Raw genomic sequence first — 20,788 nt, forward strand, 5'->3', positions numbered from 1 at the left:
AACAGGGGTAAAGGTTAAAGGAGGGTCTTGGGTTCAGATTGCAGAAGATCTAGAGTCTCTGAAATGTCCTTACACATTTGTTGCTGTGTAAATGCAGGATGGGTGTGGACTCACCTAGACAGTGAGATTCAGGAAACTTCCAGAAGCTTCTTTGTTCAGACAGTCCTACAGTGACGGCAGCTTATCAGCAGGGCTGTGTTGGTGTTCCCAGTTGGTAAAAGTGATCTTCACCAAAGTCCATACAAGGAGCTTGTGCCATCTTAGTAATATCTCAAAAGATGCTCAACTAGGTGGGCACGGAAGCCACTAGCTTTAAAAATCCACGTCCCTCAACACATGAAGTCTCTTAATAAACTTAGCTTCCAGGATCGTGGAAAGGATATGAATTATCATAAGAACCCCCCCCCCCAAAAAAAAAAACTAAGGTTTCTTTATATGAGTCCAAATGCAAACCGAGTAACCTGGGAAGCCATCCTTACTAGGAGTAATGTTACCATGAATGTAGATAACGTATCTAATTCTACAGATTGCCATTGCTGGGGCACAGAGCTAAGAGAGTTAACTTTAAATGCACAAGGGGATAGGTTTGCTAACTCAAATGCCCATAGTGAGTGCATGAGCGCATTTGGAAGTATTCAATCGTATTTGTTTTCCTTGATTTGATCTATGTGTTTATTTTTAATTATAGATGAAGTATGAAATAGATGAATAGATAGTAAGATATGATGTTGGCAGGGCAGTGGGACCACTAAGACATTAAAAACTCTGAATTCCATGCCAAACAATTTGGCTTTTATGACCTAGTAGGAGATTGAAAATGCATAAAAATTTTAGCTATAATGATGTAGTCAAGAATTGTCCTTTAAAAGGTTTGATTGCCCTGTGAAGACTAGACAGGAGAGGTTGGAGAAGGGTTACTTCATTTCTTCCTGTTATTTGTGGAAAGAAGGGCTAATCAATTCTGCACCTTACAGGACATTAAAATTATGGAAAGTTTCAGCAGTCCTTCAAAGAGGCTAGACCCAGCTTGTCTTTCCTTTCTTATTTTTTAATTCATTGTATTTTCAAATGTTGGTTTTATTTTAGATAGTTTTAAGTATTTTTGACAGTTTTGTGCATAAATACACTGTATTGTGATTACATTCACTAGCTAGTTCACGTTATTTCTTGTCACCCCCAGACCCCATTGGAGGTTGAGAAGACTACCCTGAAGGGACTCTTGGATTTTTGAAACAGTGTTTCTCTGTGTCCTGGAACTCACTCTGTAGACCAGGCTGGCCTCAAACTCAGAGATCAACCTGTCTCTGCCTCCCAAGTTCTGAGATCAAAGGCATGCGCCACCAGCACTCAGCTGAAGGCCTCCTAAGAACATTGAGTTTAGCCTAAGATAAATTTAAAACTGAGAGATTCTAGTCATGTTCATTGATCTGCCATTTCATTCACTCCCTTGTCCAATTGTGCTTTTAGTTGGAACTATAAAACAGCTTTTTGCTTTTTTTTTTTTTTTTTTAATTGCTATTCTTTTAAGTTTCATGTTAGGGCAAGCCAGGGAGTTGTTGAATGACATTGGCTTAGTTAACATTTGTAGTAATGAACTCATTAGTGATTATGAGCATTTGAGGACTAGTTTCTCCCTCTCCCTCTCCCTCTCCCTCTCTCTCTCCCTCCCTCTCAGTCTCTTTAAAAAAGGACTGAGGCTGGGCATGGCAGTGTAAGCCTTTTGTCCCAGCACTTGGGAGGCAGAAGCAGAAGGATCTTGATGAATTCAAGGCCAGCCTGGTCTACAAAGCAAGTCCAGGACAGCCAGGGCTGTCTATAAATTAATAAATGAATGGATGGATGGATGAAGATCAAATCCAGGGCTTCGTGCTTTCTAGGTGAGGGCTCTGTCAGTTTATCCCTATCCTCACATTTATGTTCTAACTCACACTCATTCTCTCTGTCTCTCCCTGTGTCATCACATTTGTCTCCCCTCTGTTGCTTAAATTATTCTTTATTCCCATTTCCTTACCAACTGTATGCTGTTCTAACATAAGCACTTGGAAAACCCGATTGATCCTGCATCAGCTCAAGTCTGTCTGTGATTTCCCGTTATGTGTTCAGAGACCACAGACAACTCTGGTTGTGTTTGTGCCTGAAGAATACTGACTGACTGATTTCCTTTTTCATCTCCATTGCTGTAAAACTTCAAGGGAACCAAAACACTTCTGGATTTGGTTCAGGTCAGTGAAAGACAAAATCAGTTACTCACGCTGTTGCTTTTTATGACGCATAAGACATTTGGGTGTCACAGCCTATTTGCCAAATCATGGATCAGGCAAGAAGTTAGCCATGGCTTCTCTCCATCTATGTGGCCTCTCAGTTCCCATCCTTGTGCCCTGCAAATATGTCTATGCGCAACCTAAGAGAAGTGTGCGCCAAGGAAACCCATTCCATTCACCAGCTATCCAGACAAAGGATTCTTCTGATTTCTTCTCCAAATGCTGAAACCTGACCCCAGGGTTTCACATGTGCTAAGCACATGTTCTTAGCTACACCTCCAGCCATAAAAGACTATTTTTCATCTGCTAGATTGCTTGTCTCACTGTGTGGTTCTGGATGCCTGAAATTCACTCAGTCTGCCCTCGGACTCACGGAGAGCTGCCTGCCTCTGCCTCCAGAGTGCTGGGATTAAAGGAGTGCACCAGCATGTTTGGCTGACAGGCTTGTTCGTCCTCTTAAATAGGATCTCACTCTGTAGCCCTGGCTGATCTGAAATTCATTAGGTGACAAAGCACAGACTGACCTGGAACTCATGTCAGACCTCCTGCCTCAGCCTCTCAACTGCTGGTATTACAGGCACAAGTCACCACACTTGCCTTAAAAGGGTATTTTCAAAACCAAATATTTTGTTATAATTAAGCAGTTATTATAGTATCAGCTGTGATTTTTTTTTTCTAGACCAGTTTAAAAGGGAGTGGGGTACATAACAGCCAGTTCTGTGAGTTGCTCCTTGTTTTCCTACCAGACATTAGGACAGACAGTAGTGTAGACTAGACTGATGTATGGGTCAACACTTTGTTTCATAGGCAAATGCCAAAAACTGGGAGGAAGATGGTAACAGAAATTGAGGAATTGTGTTTGTACATTAGTGCCATTTCCTGTTTAATTGCAACTGTGAGGAATTGCATAATGTTTTTGTCTAAGAAGTGATACGTTCTTCAAGCAGTTGAAAACTAGTCTCTCTCTCCCTCGCTCCCTCTCTTCCCTCTTTAAAAACTTGGACTAAGGCCAGGCGTGGCAGCACAAGCCTTTAGTCCAGCACTTGGGAGGCAGAAGCAGGCAGATCTTGGTGAATTCAAGACCAGCCTGGTCTACAAAGCAAGGCCAGGGCAGGGCAGCCATTGTTTACCGATAGTTTAACCTGATCGTAGTGGCAAACAATTTCAGTTCCGTTTAGTGTCCTCTGCTGCATGCAGAGCTTGAACAAGTCAGCCATACTCTGAATCTGCTCCATCTTTGGTATAGTAGTGTACTGAGAACTTTGGTTTCTTTTAAAAACATAGAAATATTATGGGAATACGTTTTCATTTTAATCCCAGGTGTGGGATATGGGGCTGCTTCAGATTGTCCACAGCAGTTGACTATGATTTGCCTCATGCTCATCGAGGGGCTGCATGTTCTGCCAGCTGCAGATAGTTTCTGTGATTGTGTGATGTTTGGGATTCTGGGGACTTTTCCGAGGGTTTATAAATAGGGCCCAGAGGTTAGTTGTTGTGGGTTGTGGTTTATTAAGTAGTTGTGCACAAAGAGGAAACAAGAAGAAATTAGATGTCCTGACAGCAGAGATAAAACTTGCCTCACGGAATGAATAATCCCAGGAAGTGGTCTAAATGATAGCAATGCCCCTTTCCCTCTAGCCATTTTTTCTCTCCTATCTAGTGTTGGGGGATTGAAAGGGTAGAAGAAAAGGGGCAGAGAAGGCTGGAAGAAAGAAGAGCCCACAAAGTAGCCAAGGACTGATTACATAGTAGGGTTTATAACTACCTGCCCATAGAGTAGCTGTGAGCAGCAAGTGACATTGTTTTCAAAGCAAGTGGCAGCATAATCCACTTGAAATACAAAGCATGGAACCCTCTACTCACCAGAACCCAGTCAGCCTCACTTGAGAAGCTGCGTCTGTCCAGTGGGGAGGGGATGCCTGCTCTCTAGGTGTTACAGCAGGTCATGTCTTACCCACACACATACACTCTAGGAAATAGGCACTTAGGAGACAGTTGTAGTCACACTAAGAAACAAGGGGGTGAGTTCCCCAAAGTGACTGGTTTAGCTATCGACCCAGGCTCTGTCTACCATTAAGTGATAATGTCAGAAAATAACAACAGAACTCCCAACCAGCTCCTTCTGAGCTGACTCCCTGCTTCAACCTAATGTCCTCTAGGAAATGTGTGCATGGATCCTGAGGGCCCAGGGATCACCAGGCCTCCTGAGTAGATACACACCCTCCTCCCCTAGCTGTGCAGTTGGGTACACACTTAAGCTGAAAGTTGATTGTGTTCATTCAAAAGCTTGTCTGTTTTGGGTTTTTTTTTGTTTGTTTGTTTTAAGATTTATTTATTACATGTAAATGCACTGTAGCTGTAGCTGTCTTCAGACTCACCAGAAATGGGTGTCAGATCTCATTACGGATGATTGTGAGCCGCCATGTGGTTGCTGGGAATTGAACTCAGGACCTCTGGAAGAGCAGTCAGTGCTCTTAACTGCTGAGACATCTCTCTAGCCCCCAAACTTGTCTTTAGTAGCTGCAAAGTTAGAGTAATGGTAACATCAGTAAACATCTAAATTAATGACTGTAAAGAGAATTCCATAAAAAAATTAAGTTTAGTGCTTTGAAATATTTCAGTATAAATGAGCTGTTTGAAGTTGGCTGTCAAATTTAATGAAGGCTAGATAATTATAAATGATGAAGAGAAAAGTCATCAAAGCTCCAAGTTGTCCCTGTCAAAGACCATGAACCAGCTGCCTGGTCAAAAGAATAAGGGGCTCAGACAAGAATACAAATGGACCACATCACCAAGTGCATTGTCTCCATTAAGGAAGCATTGAGTTTAATTTATTGTCTGACATGAGATTTTTTTCATAATGACCAGGTTGCTCTGTATTCATATTCTTTCAGAAATGCTTTTAAGTTCTCCATTATACAAACCATGAGTAAAAATCATACATAATACATCATATACAGCTTATGCAATAAGACCCATACTCAGTAGGAGATGAATATTGAAAACAGGGCATTAGTGCTATACAAAAAGACTAGTGAATGAGTGTGCATTTACACATTCAAATTAAGACGATGTCATTAACGGCACATAAGTGTAGCTTTGCGATAGCTGACGTTTTCATTTGAAGCATTAGCATCAGCTTCACCTGATAAGGGAGCTTGCCCTCCAGTATGGGCTTCAGGTTGACCAGGAGTCTGCCACTGACCTCGGCAACTGTCTTAGCTTATTCCTGCATGCCTTGAGTGTCTTCATCCTACTGTTCTGCCATTCTTTGCGATGCTTTTATTTTTATGTGTATTGGTGTTTTGCCTGCACACATGTATGTGTACCATACTGAAAGCCTGATGCCTAACGAGGCCAGAAGAAGGCATTGGGTCACTGGAACTGGAGTTACAGACAGACGTAGTGAGCCATTGTGAATTGAACCCAGGTCCTCTAGAAGAGCATTGAGTGCTCTGAACCACTGAGCCATTTCTCCATCCCTTGTATTGCAACTTTTAAATTAAATACCAGCTCCTGAATTATAGATGCTTTGAAAGCTATAATCCTTTCTGTCATCGTCATAGAAAACGTATTAAATAAGCAATTTTGGTAATTGAGCAACTATTATGGGATATGACAGCATCATATGGCATGAGGGCATAATTTAGTTTTAAGGTTAAAGTTTCTTTCACTTCCATTTCCACCCTAACCTTATAGTTATGTGTTACAGTGCTTTTATTTGGGTAAATCCCTCATTAGATGGGTCTAACCATGAAGCCACACTTTGTTTTTCAGTCTCTCTCAGGGCCCTTAACTGCTGAGCTTTTGATGTGCCAGGGAGCTTATAACGCCAAATCCCTTAGAACTAAAAGTTCATATTTATTTTAATTTTTTATTTACTGATTAAATGAGAAATATCCCCCAATTATTTTTAACAGGGTGATTTATCACTGTAGTATCGATTTAATTTGGGGTTTCAAAGTGTATCAGTAAGCTGGGTATCTGGACACATGCCTGTAATTCCAGTTCCTGAGAGGAAGATGGAGGACAGTTGTGAGTTTAAAGCCTCCTTAGGCTACACAGAAAGTTGAAGGGCACTTTGTAGTTCATGGTAAGGTTTTGTCCAAAAACAAGGGCTGGGGATGCAGACCATTAGCAGAAGACTTGCCTGGTGTGTGCAAGGCCCTAGGTTCAATCCCAGCCCTGCAGCAAAACAAAAAGCATGTATAAAGCTTTTATTTCTTAAATCAGGTAATCTTTAAAGATAAGCTAGGTTCTCCCATAGATCCCTACAATACATATCCATTTGGTTGTTGTATTTATTAATTACTGTTCTTTGCTGTGATAGAATACCATGACAAATCTTTTTGGGCTTATGGTTCCAGAGGGATAGGAATTTATCATGGCAGGGAGGCGTGGGCCAAGTGGCAGGCAGGATCAGAAAGCTGAGAACTCACATCCACAGGCAGGAAGCAGAGGAAGTGAACCGGAAATGATGCAGGCCTTTTAATCTAAAACTCGAGTCCAGTGATGTACTTCCTCCAGCAAGACTGCTCCCCGTAAACATCCCCAAACAGTTCCTCCATCTGGGGACCAAGTGTTCAAACGTCTGAGATCTTAGGGGACATTTCTTATTCCAAACACCACGTTCCACTCCATGGAGTGCAGCCATTGATCTAGCAAATGCCTCCTTTCTTGGTACATGTCCTTAAGGACCACTAGAAGCCATTTCGCTTTCAGCTAGCAAGGCCAGCAGTACACCTGTACCAGTGTAGCTCAGGGATATATTTATTCTCCATCTCTGAGTCCTAGCTTAGTTCAGAGAGCTTTGGATTGTTTGTCTCTTCCATAAGAGTATCACATCGGTGTACTTCATAATGGATGACGATATGCTGATTGAACCAAGTGAACAGGAGCTAGTAACCACTTTAGACTTGTGCATTTGTGCATTCGAGGATGGGAGAGAAACCCAACCAAAATTCAGGGGCTTCCACCTCTGTCAAATTTCTAGAAGGCCAGTGCTGTAAGGTGTGCAGAGATGTCTCTTCTAAGGTAAAAGATAAGTCGTTAAACTTGGCCCCTTCCGCCACCAAGAAAGAAGCTCAGTGTTTAGTGGGTCTCTTTGGATTCATATAATCATATTTAAGAGGGTTTTGTTGTTATCATTTAGAGACAGGGTCTCACCTTGTAGCCCTGACTGTCCTGGAACTCACTGTAAACCAAGCTAGACTGAAACTCACAGAGACCTGTCTGTCCCCTGAGTGCTGAAATTGAAGGTGTGTCACTATGCCTGGCTGCCATATTTCAGTTTTGAAACCGAAAGACTAAGCATTCTTCAAGGGACTTTGCTGCCTGTTCTAAAGCACATACTGCCTTTGCAGTTGTTCATGGAATCATCATATCATGTGAGGCAAAATTATGACCTGTTATTGTCTTCACTGGAAATTTATCATGGCATGAGACACTGTGATTTGTGTTAATTTGGCAAGTGCTAGACTTGTGGTAGCTAATCTTAGTTGTCAACTTGCCTATATGTGGAATCAACTAAAACCCAAGCTACTGAGCGCAGCTGTGAAAGATTTTCTTGATCAGATTTTCTGAAGCCAGAGGACCAGCCTAGATAACCGGACATAGGAGAAAGTCAGTTTGCTTGGGGAGTATTTGCTGTCACTTTTGCTGGCAAGTCTGTCTGTCCCTTTGCTCTGGTATCTCTTCTCTGACATTAGAGCCTGTTTCTGGATCCCAGCACAGACTGAAGACCTGCAGCTCTCCCGGACCCCAGCACCGGACGGAGACAGCTGAGACATCCAGCCTTGTAGACTGCATAAATCCCAGGTTCTTAGTCCTTCCAGATCACAGTCTGCAAGCTGTTCTAATGAATCCTCTTTAATATGTGTATATTCATCCTATCAGTTCTGATTCTTTAGAGAACCCTGGCTGATACAGTTGCTACATTTATAATTAAAATAAGCTACATTTGGTCCTTCCAGATCTGCCTCCCAGTTTCCTTGTCTTCGGCATTCTTTTTCCCAACCATGCAGGCCTGAAAGTACTGATTTTTTTTTTTTTTTTTTTTTACTTCCTCTTGACTAGCCACAAACGTCCTAAGCCAGTCTCTTTAATACTATATTTTTAACATTCATCTCCCTTTCAAATCTTGTTGTTTGCTCCTGAGTTTAAGCTGTGCTTCTCACATTGTCATGGTCTGTTTTCTCTGCTCACTGCATCTTCCCTCTGAAAACCATTTTCACCATTCTCAAAATCATCTTGAGGTCTGTCTCTAAATCATCGCCTTAGATCCTAGTCCTTACCCAGCTGCAGGACCCATTCTTTGATTAGCCAGTATTCAGTAAGCCATTCATGTGAGATCAACTTCCCCTTGACTTTTTCCCATTTATTTATTGGCTTACTTATTAATTCACTTTGCATCCCAATTGCAGCTCCCCCATCTCTCCTCCCCTTCATCTCTGAGAAGGGGGTGCCCCCCATCAGCCCACCCTGGCACCTCAAGTCACTGCAGGTCTAGGCACATCCTTCCCCACTGAGGGCAGACAAGACAGCCCAGTTAGGGGAACAGGATCCACAGGCAGGCAACAGAGTCAAGGGTCAGTCGCTGTTCAGTTGTTGGGGGACCCACATGAAGACCAGGCTACACATCTGCTACATATGTGTAGGGGGCCTAGGCCCATCATGCTCTTTGGTTGATGGTTCAGTCTCTGGGAGCTCCCATAGAGTCAGGTTAGTTGACTGTGTTTGTCTTGAGATTTTTATGATAATGATTTACTGTGTAAGCTAGTGACCAAATATTAGTGATTTAAATGATTGGCTCAAACCAGAGCTAAAAACAAGACAACGAAGACAGGAAAAGAACACAGAAACTCTATTCCACATCTAAGGCCTGGGCATGGGAGACTCCAGAGGCAGAGCTCAAAAGCCACACCTCCAAGTGTGGTCACCACACTCTGTCTTAATAACAAGGTCTTGTTTTCATTGTAATACTGGGTAGAGACATAAACTCACAGTCTGGCAGTTGGGCAGATTTAAAGCAGATGTTTCAGACAGGTCCTTAATTACTTTTTGAAAAATGTATTCATAATAGACACATTATCTGTTTTAAACAATATGCCAGTGTCTGTATCTCAAGTTTAACTTGCAGGAAAGCAAAGCTATTGAGGTAAAAAAAAAAAAGGTACAAAGTTTAATCAGTTTGATGAAAGTGTAATACCTCAAGAATTAAATAGGAAAAAAGACATTTTTATAACGTCATGCTGTGACTTTCCCTGCAAGTTGAAACAGTCTTTAAAAGATTTTGTCATCAAAGGTAAATGTTTCTCTCATATTTTTAAAATAATAGGTTGTTGATTTATCTTAGAGTTGAAATATGCAGCTTAGATGCATGCTTCTGTTGTTATGTTTGCTGGGTTCATTCACTGGAGATCTGTTTATCAGCAGGATTCCTTGCCAAGTGCTTGGGCCACAGTGATAAATCCAGACAAAAAGTTCTACTGGGAGCTACCTTAGTGTGGTCATAGACTATAAACAAAGAGCAATGCCAGGCAGTAGTGAGCGCCCTGGACGAAATAGGAAAGTTGGGAGATGGGGCTTAAGGGATTGAAGTGCACATAGATTAATTAGTGAAGCCCATTCTGATCATTCAACACTAAGGTGTATCGGGAAAGTCCTTGTGACTGAAGCCAGTGTCTTCTGTATGCCCAGCCAGTGCTCAGCCCCTGAGCCCTTCCTCCAGCCTGGTGAGCGCTTCCCTCCAGACCGGGATGTTTGGTTGAAACAGTCTTATGTTGTGGAGTAAAAGCCAATGGGTCAGAAATAAAAGTATTATTCACAGAAATGCTTGCCAGCTGGGTGTGGTGGTGCACACCTTTAATCCCAGCATTAAGGGGGACATGGAGCTCAGGGAGTTACAAGCCAGCCTGGTCTACATATAGAGTTCCTAGTCATCTAGGGCTGCATAGTGAGACCCTGTCTTGTAAACAAACAAATGCTGATTTTCATGGCCTAGTAACAGTAGTGCTCAGCCTGTTATAAAGAGAACATGAGAGATGTAGTAGCTTCCACAAAGAGGGGAGATGAACTAAGATGGGAAGAATACAGAGGAAGAGGCCTTAAACATCCATTTTTGACATCTGAAAAATGAATTAAAATGAAAAGCCATTCACTGTCACTAATAATCAAATGTAATGTAAAAACAAAACTCTACATACCCTACAAAAAAGACCAAAAGTAAAAGGACTGATGGGCTGGGGATGTGGCTCAGGGGTAACCTGTGTTCTCTTTAGAGAACCTGAGTTCAGTTCCCAGGACCCACGGCAGGCTTCTTACCAGCACCTAAACTCCAACTCCAAGGAATCTGACACGCTCTCCTGTTCTCTGCAGGCACTGTACACACATTCATATTCACACAGTTACAAACAAAATAAATGTTAAAAAAAAATGACACCCTGCACAATAGTCACAAATAATATAAAATACCTTGGTGTGACTCTAACTAAGGAAGTGAAAGTTCTGTATGTTAAGAACTTCAAATCCCTAAAGAAAGAAATTGAAGAAGATCTCAGAAGACAGAAAGATCTCCCATGCTCATGGATTGGCAGGACTGACATAGTCAAAATGATCATCCTGCCAAAAGCAATCTACAGATTCAATGCAATCCCCATCAAAATTCCAACCCAATTCTTCACAGAGTTAGAAAGGGCGATTGGCAAATTCATCTGGAATAATAAAAAAACCTAGGATAGCAAAAACCATTCTCAACAATAAAAGAACCTCTGGTGGAATCACCATGCCTGACCTTAAGCTGTACTACAGAGCGATTGTGATAAAAACTGCATGGTACTGGTACAGCGACAGACATGTAGATCAATGGAATAGAATTGAAGATCCAGAAATGAATCCACACACCTATGGTCACTTGATTTTTGACAAGGGAGCTAAAACCATCCAGTGGAAAAAAGACAGCATTTTCAACAAATGGTGCTGGCACAACTGGCGGCTATCATGTAGAAGAATGAGAATTGATCCATTCTTATCTCCTTGTACAAAGCTCAAGTCTAAGTGAATCAAAGACCTCCACATAAAACCAGAGACACTGAAATTGATAGAGGAGAAAGTGGGGAAAAGCCTCGAAGATATGGGCACAGGGAAAAAATTTCTCAACAGAACAGCAACGGCTTGTGCTGTAAAATCAAGAATTGACAAATGGGACCTCATAAAATTGCAAAGCTTCTGTAAGGCAAAAGACACTGTCAACAAGACAAAAAGGCCACCAACAGATTGGGAAAGGATTGTTACCAATCCTAAATCTGATAGAGGACTAATATCCAATATATACAAAGAGCTCAGGAAGCTGGACTCCAGAAATTCAAATAACCCCATTAAAAAATGGGGTACAGCCGGGCAGTGGTGGCGCACGCCTTTAATCCCAGCACTTGGGAGGCAGAGGCAGGTGGATTTCTGAGTTTGAGGCCAGCCTGGTCTACAGAGTGAGTTCCAGGACAGCCAGGGCTATACAGAGAAACCCTGTCTCGAAAAAACCAAAAAAAAAAAAAAAAATGGGGTACAGAGCTAAACAAAGAATTCTCAACTGAGGAATACCGAATGGCTGAGAAACACCTGAAAAAATGTTCAGCATCCTTAGTTATCAGGGAAATGAAAATCAAAACAACCNTGACATTCCATCTCACTCCAGTCAGAATAGCTAAGATTAAAAATTCAGGTGACAGCAGATGCTGGCAAGGTTGTGGAGAAAGAGGAACACTCCTCCATTGCTGGTGGGATTGCAAGCTGGTACAACCACTCTGGAAATCAGTCTGGCAGTTCCTCAGAAAATTGGTCATAGTACTACCGGAGGACCCAGCAATACCTCTTCTGGGCATATACCCAGAAGATCTTCCAACTGGTAATAACGACACATGCTCCACTATGTTCATAGCAGCTTTATTTATAATAGCCAGAAGCTGGAAAGAACCCAGATGTCCCTCAATAGAGGAATGGATACAGAAACTGTGGTACATTTACACAATGGAGTACTACTCAGCTATTCAAAACAATGAATTTATGCAATTATTGGGCAAATGGATGTATCTGGAGGATATCATCCTTAGTGAGGTAACCCAATCACAAAAGAAGTCACTAGATATGCACTCACTGATAAGCGGATAGTAGCCCAGAAACTTAGAATACCCAAGATACATTTTGCAAAACACAAGAAAACCAAGAAGGAAGACCATCATGTGGATACTTCATTCCTCCTTAGAATAAGGAACAAAATACCCATGAAAGGATATAGATACAGAGACAAAATTTGGAGCTAAGATGAAAGGATGGACTATCCAGAGACTGCCCCATCTGGGGATCCATCCCATTATCAGCCACCAAACCCAGATACTAATGCACATGCCAGCAAGATTCTGATGAAGGGACCCTGATATAGTGGCCTCTTGTGGGGCTATGCCAGTGCCTGGCAAACACCGAAGTAGATGCTCACAGTCAGCTATTGGATGGAAAGCAGGGTTCCCAATGGAGGAGCTAGAGAAAGTACCCAAGGAGCTGAAGGGGGCTGCAACCCTGTAGGTGGAACAGCAATGTGAACTAACCAGTACCCCCTGAGCTCGAGTCTCTAGCTGCATATGTAGCAGAAGATGGCCTGGTTGGCCATCGTTGGGAGGAGAGGCCCCTTGGTCTTGCAAACTTTGTATGACCCAGCACAGGAGAGGGCCAGGGCCAAGAGGTGGGAGTGGGTGGGTAGGGGAGCGGGGGTGGGGGGATATAGGGAACTTTCGGGATAGCATTTGAAATGTAAATAAAGAAAATAATAATAAAAAGAAAAAAGAAAAGAAAAGACTGATATTGCCAGTGTCAGCTGGATAGAGGGAGTTTTCACGCACTGCTTTAGGAGTGTGAACTGATGGCAAAGGTCAGAGTGGAGCACATCTGTTCCCCATAATGTAATAGTCCCCAGGTACCCACATAACTGTGATGATATACAAGAGTGTTCATAGCAGCCATATTGACAAACAACTCAATGGTCTTGTCACCAACAGAAGGGATTTTAGTGGTCACACACACACACACACATATATATATGTAACATACATTGCATATGCATATTATATATAATATGTATATATATGTATATGTATGTGTGTTTGGAATATCATAGTTCATATATTCATCAAGTGGCTCAGACAACTGACTGTTTTTGGAGGCAGTGGGAGAAATTGAACCTTCACATGTGCTAAACTTCCAGCCCCAGTCTATGAATTAATTTTAGGACAATAATGAACAGAGGAATACGTTTGAGAAAAGGAGCCTATGCCAAAGGTTGTGGCTCCCTTTGGGAAGGAGCAAGAACTGTTTGTCATTGTCCTTGGACCTTAGTGAAAATTGCATGGTTGGTTCCTGTCATGAAAATACGTTGTGCTTTCTACTTGTGATTTAAACTCTTGTTGCCCTAGCATGCCTCTAAAGGTACAAAAGCTAGCTGCTGTTCATCTGGAAATTGACTAGAAAAAAAAAAATCTAAAACAAAACCAATAGCTTCTAAAAATGTATAATATATAGCAAGTCTCTACTTGATGGTAAAACAAAGACAAATGACCTAGGGGGAAAAAAATAGATGTAGCCAGTTCAGAAATGGTCAATGGGCCTATAAAAATGTGCTCAAGGCCAGACGTCATCTAGAACCAAAAGAATTGCAGTCTCATTGCCAGGGTCAGGCCTGCGGAAGATGGTGAGAGGAGGGTCATTCTTTTCTGTCGAAATGTGGATTTGAGGAAAGTTAAACTACTCAAATTTTAAATGCGTATACCTTCACTGCAGCAATTCTCCTGGGAACTAGCTGTGTCAACACAAGAGCCTCCCAAGACACTTACTTCAGTGTTGCCCGTAGTAGCAAACAGAAACTTGAAAACAACTCAAAGCCTATTATTTGCAAGATGGGTGCTATTGGTTTGGTTTGGTTTGGTCTGGTCTGATTTGGTGTGGTCTGGTCTGGTCTGGTTTGGTCTGGTTTGGTTTGAGACACAGTCTCACAATATAGACAAGCCTGGCATGGAACTTGAGATGTGACCCAGACTGGCCTCAAACTCATGGCAGTGATCCTGTTTCAGCCTCCTTAGTTCTGAAATGCACAGTCTGAGCCACCATGCACACCTCAGAGAGAGTAATGAACTTTTTTACAACTATAAAATATCATGAAAGTGTTTAAGAGGTTTACTAGTTAGTATCCCCATGTGTGTATGAAATTATATAAGCAAAGCAACATGCAGAGCTAGAGAGATGGCTCAGTGGTTAAGAGCACTCGTTGTTGCCTTCCAGAGGACTAAGTTTAGTTCCCAGACCCAGGTAGGATGGTGGTTCACAACATCTGAAACCTCTGGCCTCTGAGGGCACCTGTACTCAAATGTGCATCCAATCACATACACATAACTTAAAATATTCTCAAAAAGAAAAGAAAATGTCCAAAATGTATATACAGTATGATCTTTCTTCTAGCAATAATCAAAATTCTTATAAATGTGTGAAAGTGGCATTATGAGTGAGAGAGGGGTGAATTGAATCCTGGTCACAGTGGCAGCAGTTAACTGCTGATGTTTGTCCTTCTGCAACCCAATCCTGGTGTCCCTTTCAAACCGTGAAGCCTGTCTGATAGCCTGCTCTGAACAGCTACTATTGTAAGCAGGTATGCATTCAATGTATAGCCCAATTTTCTGATAAAAGGCCCTTTGAGTCCTTTTGGCAGTAGGGATGTGACCTCATAGTTTAACATCCATGGCTCCTTAAGTCTGAATTTCTCCTGATGGAGAATTACTTTTAAGAAATGAATGGCTCATGTCTCAGTGGTCCTTAATGAATGCCACTGTTGAGTTCAGGTTTCAATGACTCACCAGACAAGATAACAATCAAACCACTTCTAGCTATAAAAAAAACCCAGCATTTCCTGGAATGCAGAGCACTGGCGAGTGTTCTCACATTGATTCGATTTAAAATTTCACACATATAAAGTGATATTTATTAAAATTTATTTTGTGGGGCTGGTGAGATGGCTCAGTGGGTAAGAGCACCCGACTGCTCTTCCAATGGTCCGGAGTTCAAATCCCAGCAACCACATGGTGGCTCATAGCCACCCCTAACAAGATCTGATGCCCTCTTCTGGAGTGTCTGAAGACAGCTACAGTGTACTTACATATGATAAATAAATAAATCTTAAAAAAAAAAAATTTATTTTGTGGAGAGATGGCTCAGTGGTAAGAATGCTTGCTTGGTAAGCACAGGGACTTAGTTGGGATCCCCAGCAGCCATGTGAAACGCTGAGCATGACTGTAGGTGTCATACTTGGAACCATGGCACTGGGCAGGAGGACAGGCACAGATCCCAAGAGCTCCTTGGCCAGCCAGCTAGCTGGGTCCGTGAGAGACCCTGTCTTAGTCAGTAATGGAGAGCATGACAGAGAGAGACACCTGCTGTTTAGCTCTGGCCTGCACATGTGTACCACACACACGACACACAAATTGTTCTTTTGTAATAGTTCATGATCCTTTCCTTTGTCAGCATATAAGGTTAAAAACATCTTTGAAAGCTCTAAGATGTCAGTGATCTTTCCTTTGCATGCTTTGTATAGAAGTAGTTGGCAGGCTCTTTTTGAATGAATTGAAGGTAAAGTCCATATGCACCATTGCTGTGACATTTCCCACTGTGGCAGTGTATACTGTGCTTTGCCAAGATGTCATCTTTGGCACCTGTCCTCTCAAGGCTTACAGCATTCTCTGGTCATCCCAGGCACTGACAGCTACATCTCTAGTAGGCAGAAACTTGCCAGGAAGGAGGTTTGCTGCCCACATGAGGAATCACAAGCACAGAGAAATGGAGGAATTGTTTGTAAGGGTGGCAATTCTCGAGAGACTATAACCTTGAGAGGATTTACAGCCAGGGTAATTGGAACTCAAACAGCATTGTAAAAGAGGGCGTGACATCATATGGACTCAGTGATGTAATAGTTGTCTGACTAGGTGAGAGCAGAGTCAAGGGTGTCACGTCACTGCTCCCAGCACACTAATTCTCCGAAGCATGGCTCTCCTAGGCACCCTACTTGACATCACCTTGAGTTTGTGCTCAGGTGTTTTGTCTCCATCCTTCACCTAACTTTCTCCTGTTCTTAAAGTTAACCAGGTATGGCTAGCTGGCTGAGCCCCTCCTTGTCAGTGTTGGTTGCTTGCTTGGAACATCCCAGCTTATGTAAATCCAGTGCCATTCAGCCTAAACCATCCGACCCAGGAGCTAACAGAACCGGTTGGAGGCTTCCCCACAGTGCGTAGTCCAGAGCTCTACATGGCCTTTCATGCTTCTTACTCTGTTTCTCTGAACAGTTTTTCGCTCTAGGGGCCACGTGAGGTTAAGCTACAGGCCTCGTGGTATTTTTATGCCAAAAGTCTCCAAAACAGACTTTCAGCCAATGTCAAAACAGCTTTATTTGAAATTATTTGACAGGGGGTTCAGTACTGAAAACCTAAATTCTGTTCTGCACTTATAAATCACAAATTCTTAATATTACACTATTAAAATATTTTATATTTTAACTAATCAGTGCTTTTATTCACTTCAGTAACTGTATTTATTCATTTTGGAGGTTAGACATTAGTATGTGTGTATTCCTGTCTTCCACCACACCTACTAGAATACTCAAAGTAACTATTTAGTATTTTAAATTTTAATCTTTTTCCTTATCAATTTGCGGTGAGCGTGTCCAGAGCACTGCTCTGTCTTGTTGGCCACAAAGGCCACAGTCCAGTGCTCTCTGCAGCTAAGGAATCTTGGTAGCCTTGAGCCCCACCATCCCTTTCCAATAGAAAATCTTGGTGTTAAACTGGAGGAACCAGCCCTGTTTGAATTAGAGTGAGTGATATTGGTGTCAGGGTATCTCTTTTAAAGAATAAGTACTGACATATTTTGGTCCATTGTAGTTTTCAAACTTTTTCGTCTAGTTTTTCTCATTATCCTCTGTTCAAATGAACTCTTACCCAAGTGTGTCACTGTGCATCCTGGGAGGAGAAGGAGGCGACAGGAGGATAGTGGCCACCAGTCCAGAGCCCCAGCTTAGACCCTCCTCCTCATCCCCACCCAACACAGCTCAAGAATCCTCAAATCTCATTTAAAAATGCTTAAAAAAAAAACAAAAAACAAAAAACCAAATTTGTTCTGTGATCTCTCACCTAGAAACTTAGTTTAAAAGCAGGAACCACTGCTGGTGGTAGAGTGGTTTTTAAGTACAAAGGAAAGGCACTCTGGGTTAACGGCTCTCGCGTCAGCAGTAAAAGAGTTAATGCACTGAGCAGTAAAGGCTGCGATTCCAGTCTGCAGCGGGATAGTGCTCTCAGTCTCTGTCATTTGCGGTTCAGCGGAGGGGGTGGTGTTCTGCATTTGAAAGGACTTTAATGAATGCTGTCAGTGTTTGTGAGAGCTCAGGGTCTGGATGGGAAGGGGAGCAGGGAAAAGTGCTGGGGCTGCTTCAGGATAGGTGGATCAGAGTTTGCACTGATCGAGCGGAGTGTTCCGCCGCGTTCATCTTTATTCATTACCCTTTGTTCTTCATAGTCTGATATATTGGGATGAAAGTAAATGGAGATATATATTTGAACGATTTGTTTTCTTTTAAAGCTATTTTTTGGGTACAGCAGGGAATATACTTCTCTTGCCTTGGTTGGATGCACAAATCTGTGCGCCGTGCTTTTTGCCCGTTGCCTAGACGATCGCTCGGTTTCTCTGAGGATGTCTGGTTCTCGCAAAGAGTTTGACGTGAAACAGATTTTGAAAATCAGGTGGAGGTGGTTTGGCCATCAAGCATCGTCTAATTCTTCAGTTGACAGTCAGCAGGGAGAATTTTGGAACCGAGGACAGACCGGAGCAAACGGTGGAAGAAAGTTTTTAGATCCGTGTAACCTACAATTGCCTTTGGCTTCCATTGGTTACCGAAGGTCCAGCCAACTGGATTTCCAGAATTCACCTTCTTGGCCAATGGCATCCACCTCAGATGTCCCTGCATTTGAGTTTACAGCAGAAGGCTGTGCTGGTGCACACTGGCTGGAGAGACCAGAAGTGGATGATGGTACTAGTGAAGAGGAAAATGAATCTGATTCCAGCTCGAGCAGGTTGATTATTCTCTTACTGTCAGACGGGGTGCGGGGTGTGGGCTCTATGATATTGGAGAATAACTGACTGTTTACTAGCTAATCTCTGTGGTTGTCCGTACATCTGCTTCCCGTGAACTGCCTACATGAATGGCATCTTGGTATGGATATGTACGTTTGCTAGGATTTGGGAAATGTCTCAACGTTAATTCTGTGAAATTTAAAGGCAACAAATAGCTTTCATTTTGAAATACCTTGCGTTTCATGTATAGAGCTGACACTGCCTTGAAAATAATATGCAGCAGCATTTTTATACGGTGTTGCCTGTCTTTATTCATCTGACTTCTGTATTTACAGTAAAACTATGAGACATTTCTACAGTGTAAATCCTTGTGATATTTTGGGTTAGATTGTGGAGTCGTTTTAATTTGATAAAAATGAAAGGTTCTACAAAAAGCGATACACTGTAGTTCCCAATTTTTGACACCATTTTAGTTGTCAATACTGTTTTTCTGTGGTTATGTCTTTGTCCTGTGGATGTTGCAGCTCTGCAGACTAAGACAGAGAATACTAAGTAATGTGTCTCTCCTAAGTAATGTGTCTCTCTCTCTCAAGGATAGCACCACCGATTCCTGTTACCCCACTCTCCACTGAAATTCAAACTGGTTAAGGAAAAGAAAGATAATCTTTTAGTAAAGTTTAAGAGAACATGGTGTCGGGGGTGCTAGATGTGGTCAGCCAGTCAAAAAGATGATAAGAAAAATGAGTTGGAAGAAATGCAATAAAGCAAAGAATTGATAATTTCATGATGATTTTTTCCCTCTTCCCTGGCACCTTCTTATCTTTAGGATGGATTTTCTTGGTCCGTTTTCCATGCTGTGTAACAAGCGAAAGTCGCCATCTGATACATCTTCACTGTAGAATATTTCTAAATACTTAAAGACACAAATACCTCCTCGTTTGACATTCAATAACTTTTTTCTCTTTGAAATTAGTTTGCAGGTTTTGATTATTATAATCTCTAGATTGGCTATTGTTAGTGTAGGCATCCTGAAGAATGAGAATCGAATAGACTCATAGATTCAAGTGTCTCATGCTTGGAGATCCTCGCCCCTTCTCCTCCTCTAACCTTCAGAACATAGAATTCTGATCTGTGGGGGATAGAAACATAGACTGTCATCTGTAACCTGTATAACTGAGAGAGGGGAGAATCTTTACTTAGGTAAATAGCATATTTAATTAAAAATGTTATTACTTCACGACTTGCCTTTATTGTAAGGGAAAAGGAGCCATGAATAATTTTAATATTGAGATTAACTCAACAAACATGATCCTATTATATCTTGGGGAAAACTTTTGCCATAAAGAAAACAAATTTTGAATTTTTGAATTTTTTTTTACCAATTTCTGTGTGAAAATAATCATTCCATTTGAAAAATCAATATATTAAGAATATTTAAATAGTGTTTAAAAACAAAACATTCACTTCTTTACCAGCTAAGATCATAAAAATATTAACATCTATCTACTACCCAATTATGTGATAACATTTATGCACATGTCTAATGTTGAGAAAATTTACACATACTTCCTTATTTCAGAGGTAGTTAACATAACCAATGAATATTAAAATTTAACCCTCTTTTGTGTATACACTGAAATATTTTGGTGAGGTGTTAGTAATGAGAGAAAAGATTTTTGTTCTGACTCAGAGATAGTTATTGTATAGTCTGAAGAATCTTGCATTGATATTTTTACTTATAGGAATATAAAATTAAAATGCTCATCAAGGACATGGTGAATGATGGGAGTAGACAGGTCACGTCCTCAGAGACCTAATTTAAAAAAAAAAAAAAAAAAAAACTATGTGTACAGTAAAACATAATATAAGAAAACCTCTGATTTGTAGATAGGAGGGGCCATGCAAGAGCTTATTCTTGATGGTTTAACATTTCAATATTACTGAAAACAAAAAAAGGTCTAGAGTTTAGAGTGTGCTTTTCCCTCACATCTCCATGTCCTCCTATGTTAAATGTACCCAATTTTTATGTCTTCTGTCAATCCTCTGGCTGACACTTTAACCTTTGTCACAGGGAGAAATTTGCCACCCTCAGCATTTTAAATAGCCAAAGTTCCTAAGTGAGTGTCCTTTTACTATAAGCAAATCAAAGCCCGTTAATACTGTTGTCAAAGAAGTTGCAGTGACATTATCAGATGTGTATACATAACTTGGAACAATTCTTTTTGTATATATTTGCAAATGATAAGCTAGGAACCTGAGCATGTTATAAATTAATATCTGAAAATATTAAAGATACAGTGAAGATGCACATATAACAGACCGGTTTCTTCTTAGGAGCAGTCATCAAAACAGAGATCAGAACTTAAACAGAACTTTTGGGG

The 20,788-nt window shown here is 41.5% G+C and overlaps 1 protein-coding gene across 3 annotated transcripts in view; it reads left to right on the plus strand.

Moving 5' to 3' along the window:
- Klhl5 (kelch like family member 5) overlaps positions 1–20,788 on the plus strand; it is a 59,255-nt gene that overhangs the window by 5,073 nt on the left and 33,394 nt on the right. Inside the window, exon 1 of one of the 3 annotated variants that reach the window (XM_029545218.1) lies at positions 17,666–18,406. The exons of 1 other annotated variant lie outside the window; for it this stretch is intronic. In XM_029545218.1, the coding sequence (XP_029401078.1) occupies positions 18,027–18,406 (380 nt within the window). In that variant the 5' untranslated portion in view covers positions 17,666–18,026. Of the gene's footprint in view, positions 1–17,665; positions 18,407–20,788 lie in introns of those variants that run through there. One more of the 3 variants, XM_021210674.2, reaches the window with a different exon arrangement.

This window comes from Mus pahari, chromosome 13 (genome assembly GCF_900095145.1).
Source record: "Mus pahari chromosome 13, PAHARI_EIJ_v1.1, whole genome shotgun sequence".
In the NCBI taxonomy this organism is placed as follows: domain Eukaryota; kingdom Metazoa; phylum Chordata; class Mammalia; order Rodentia; family Muridae; genus Mus; species Mus pahari.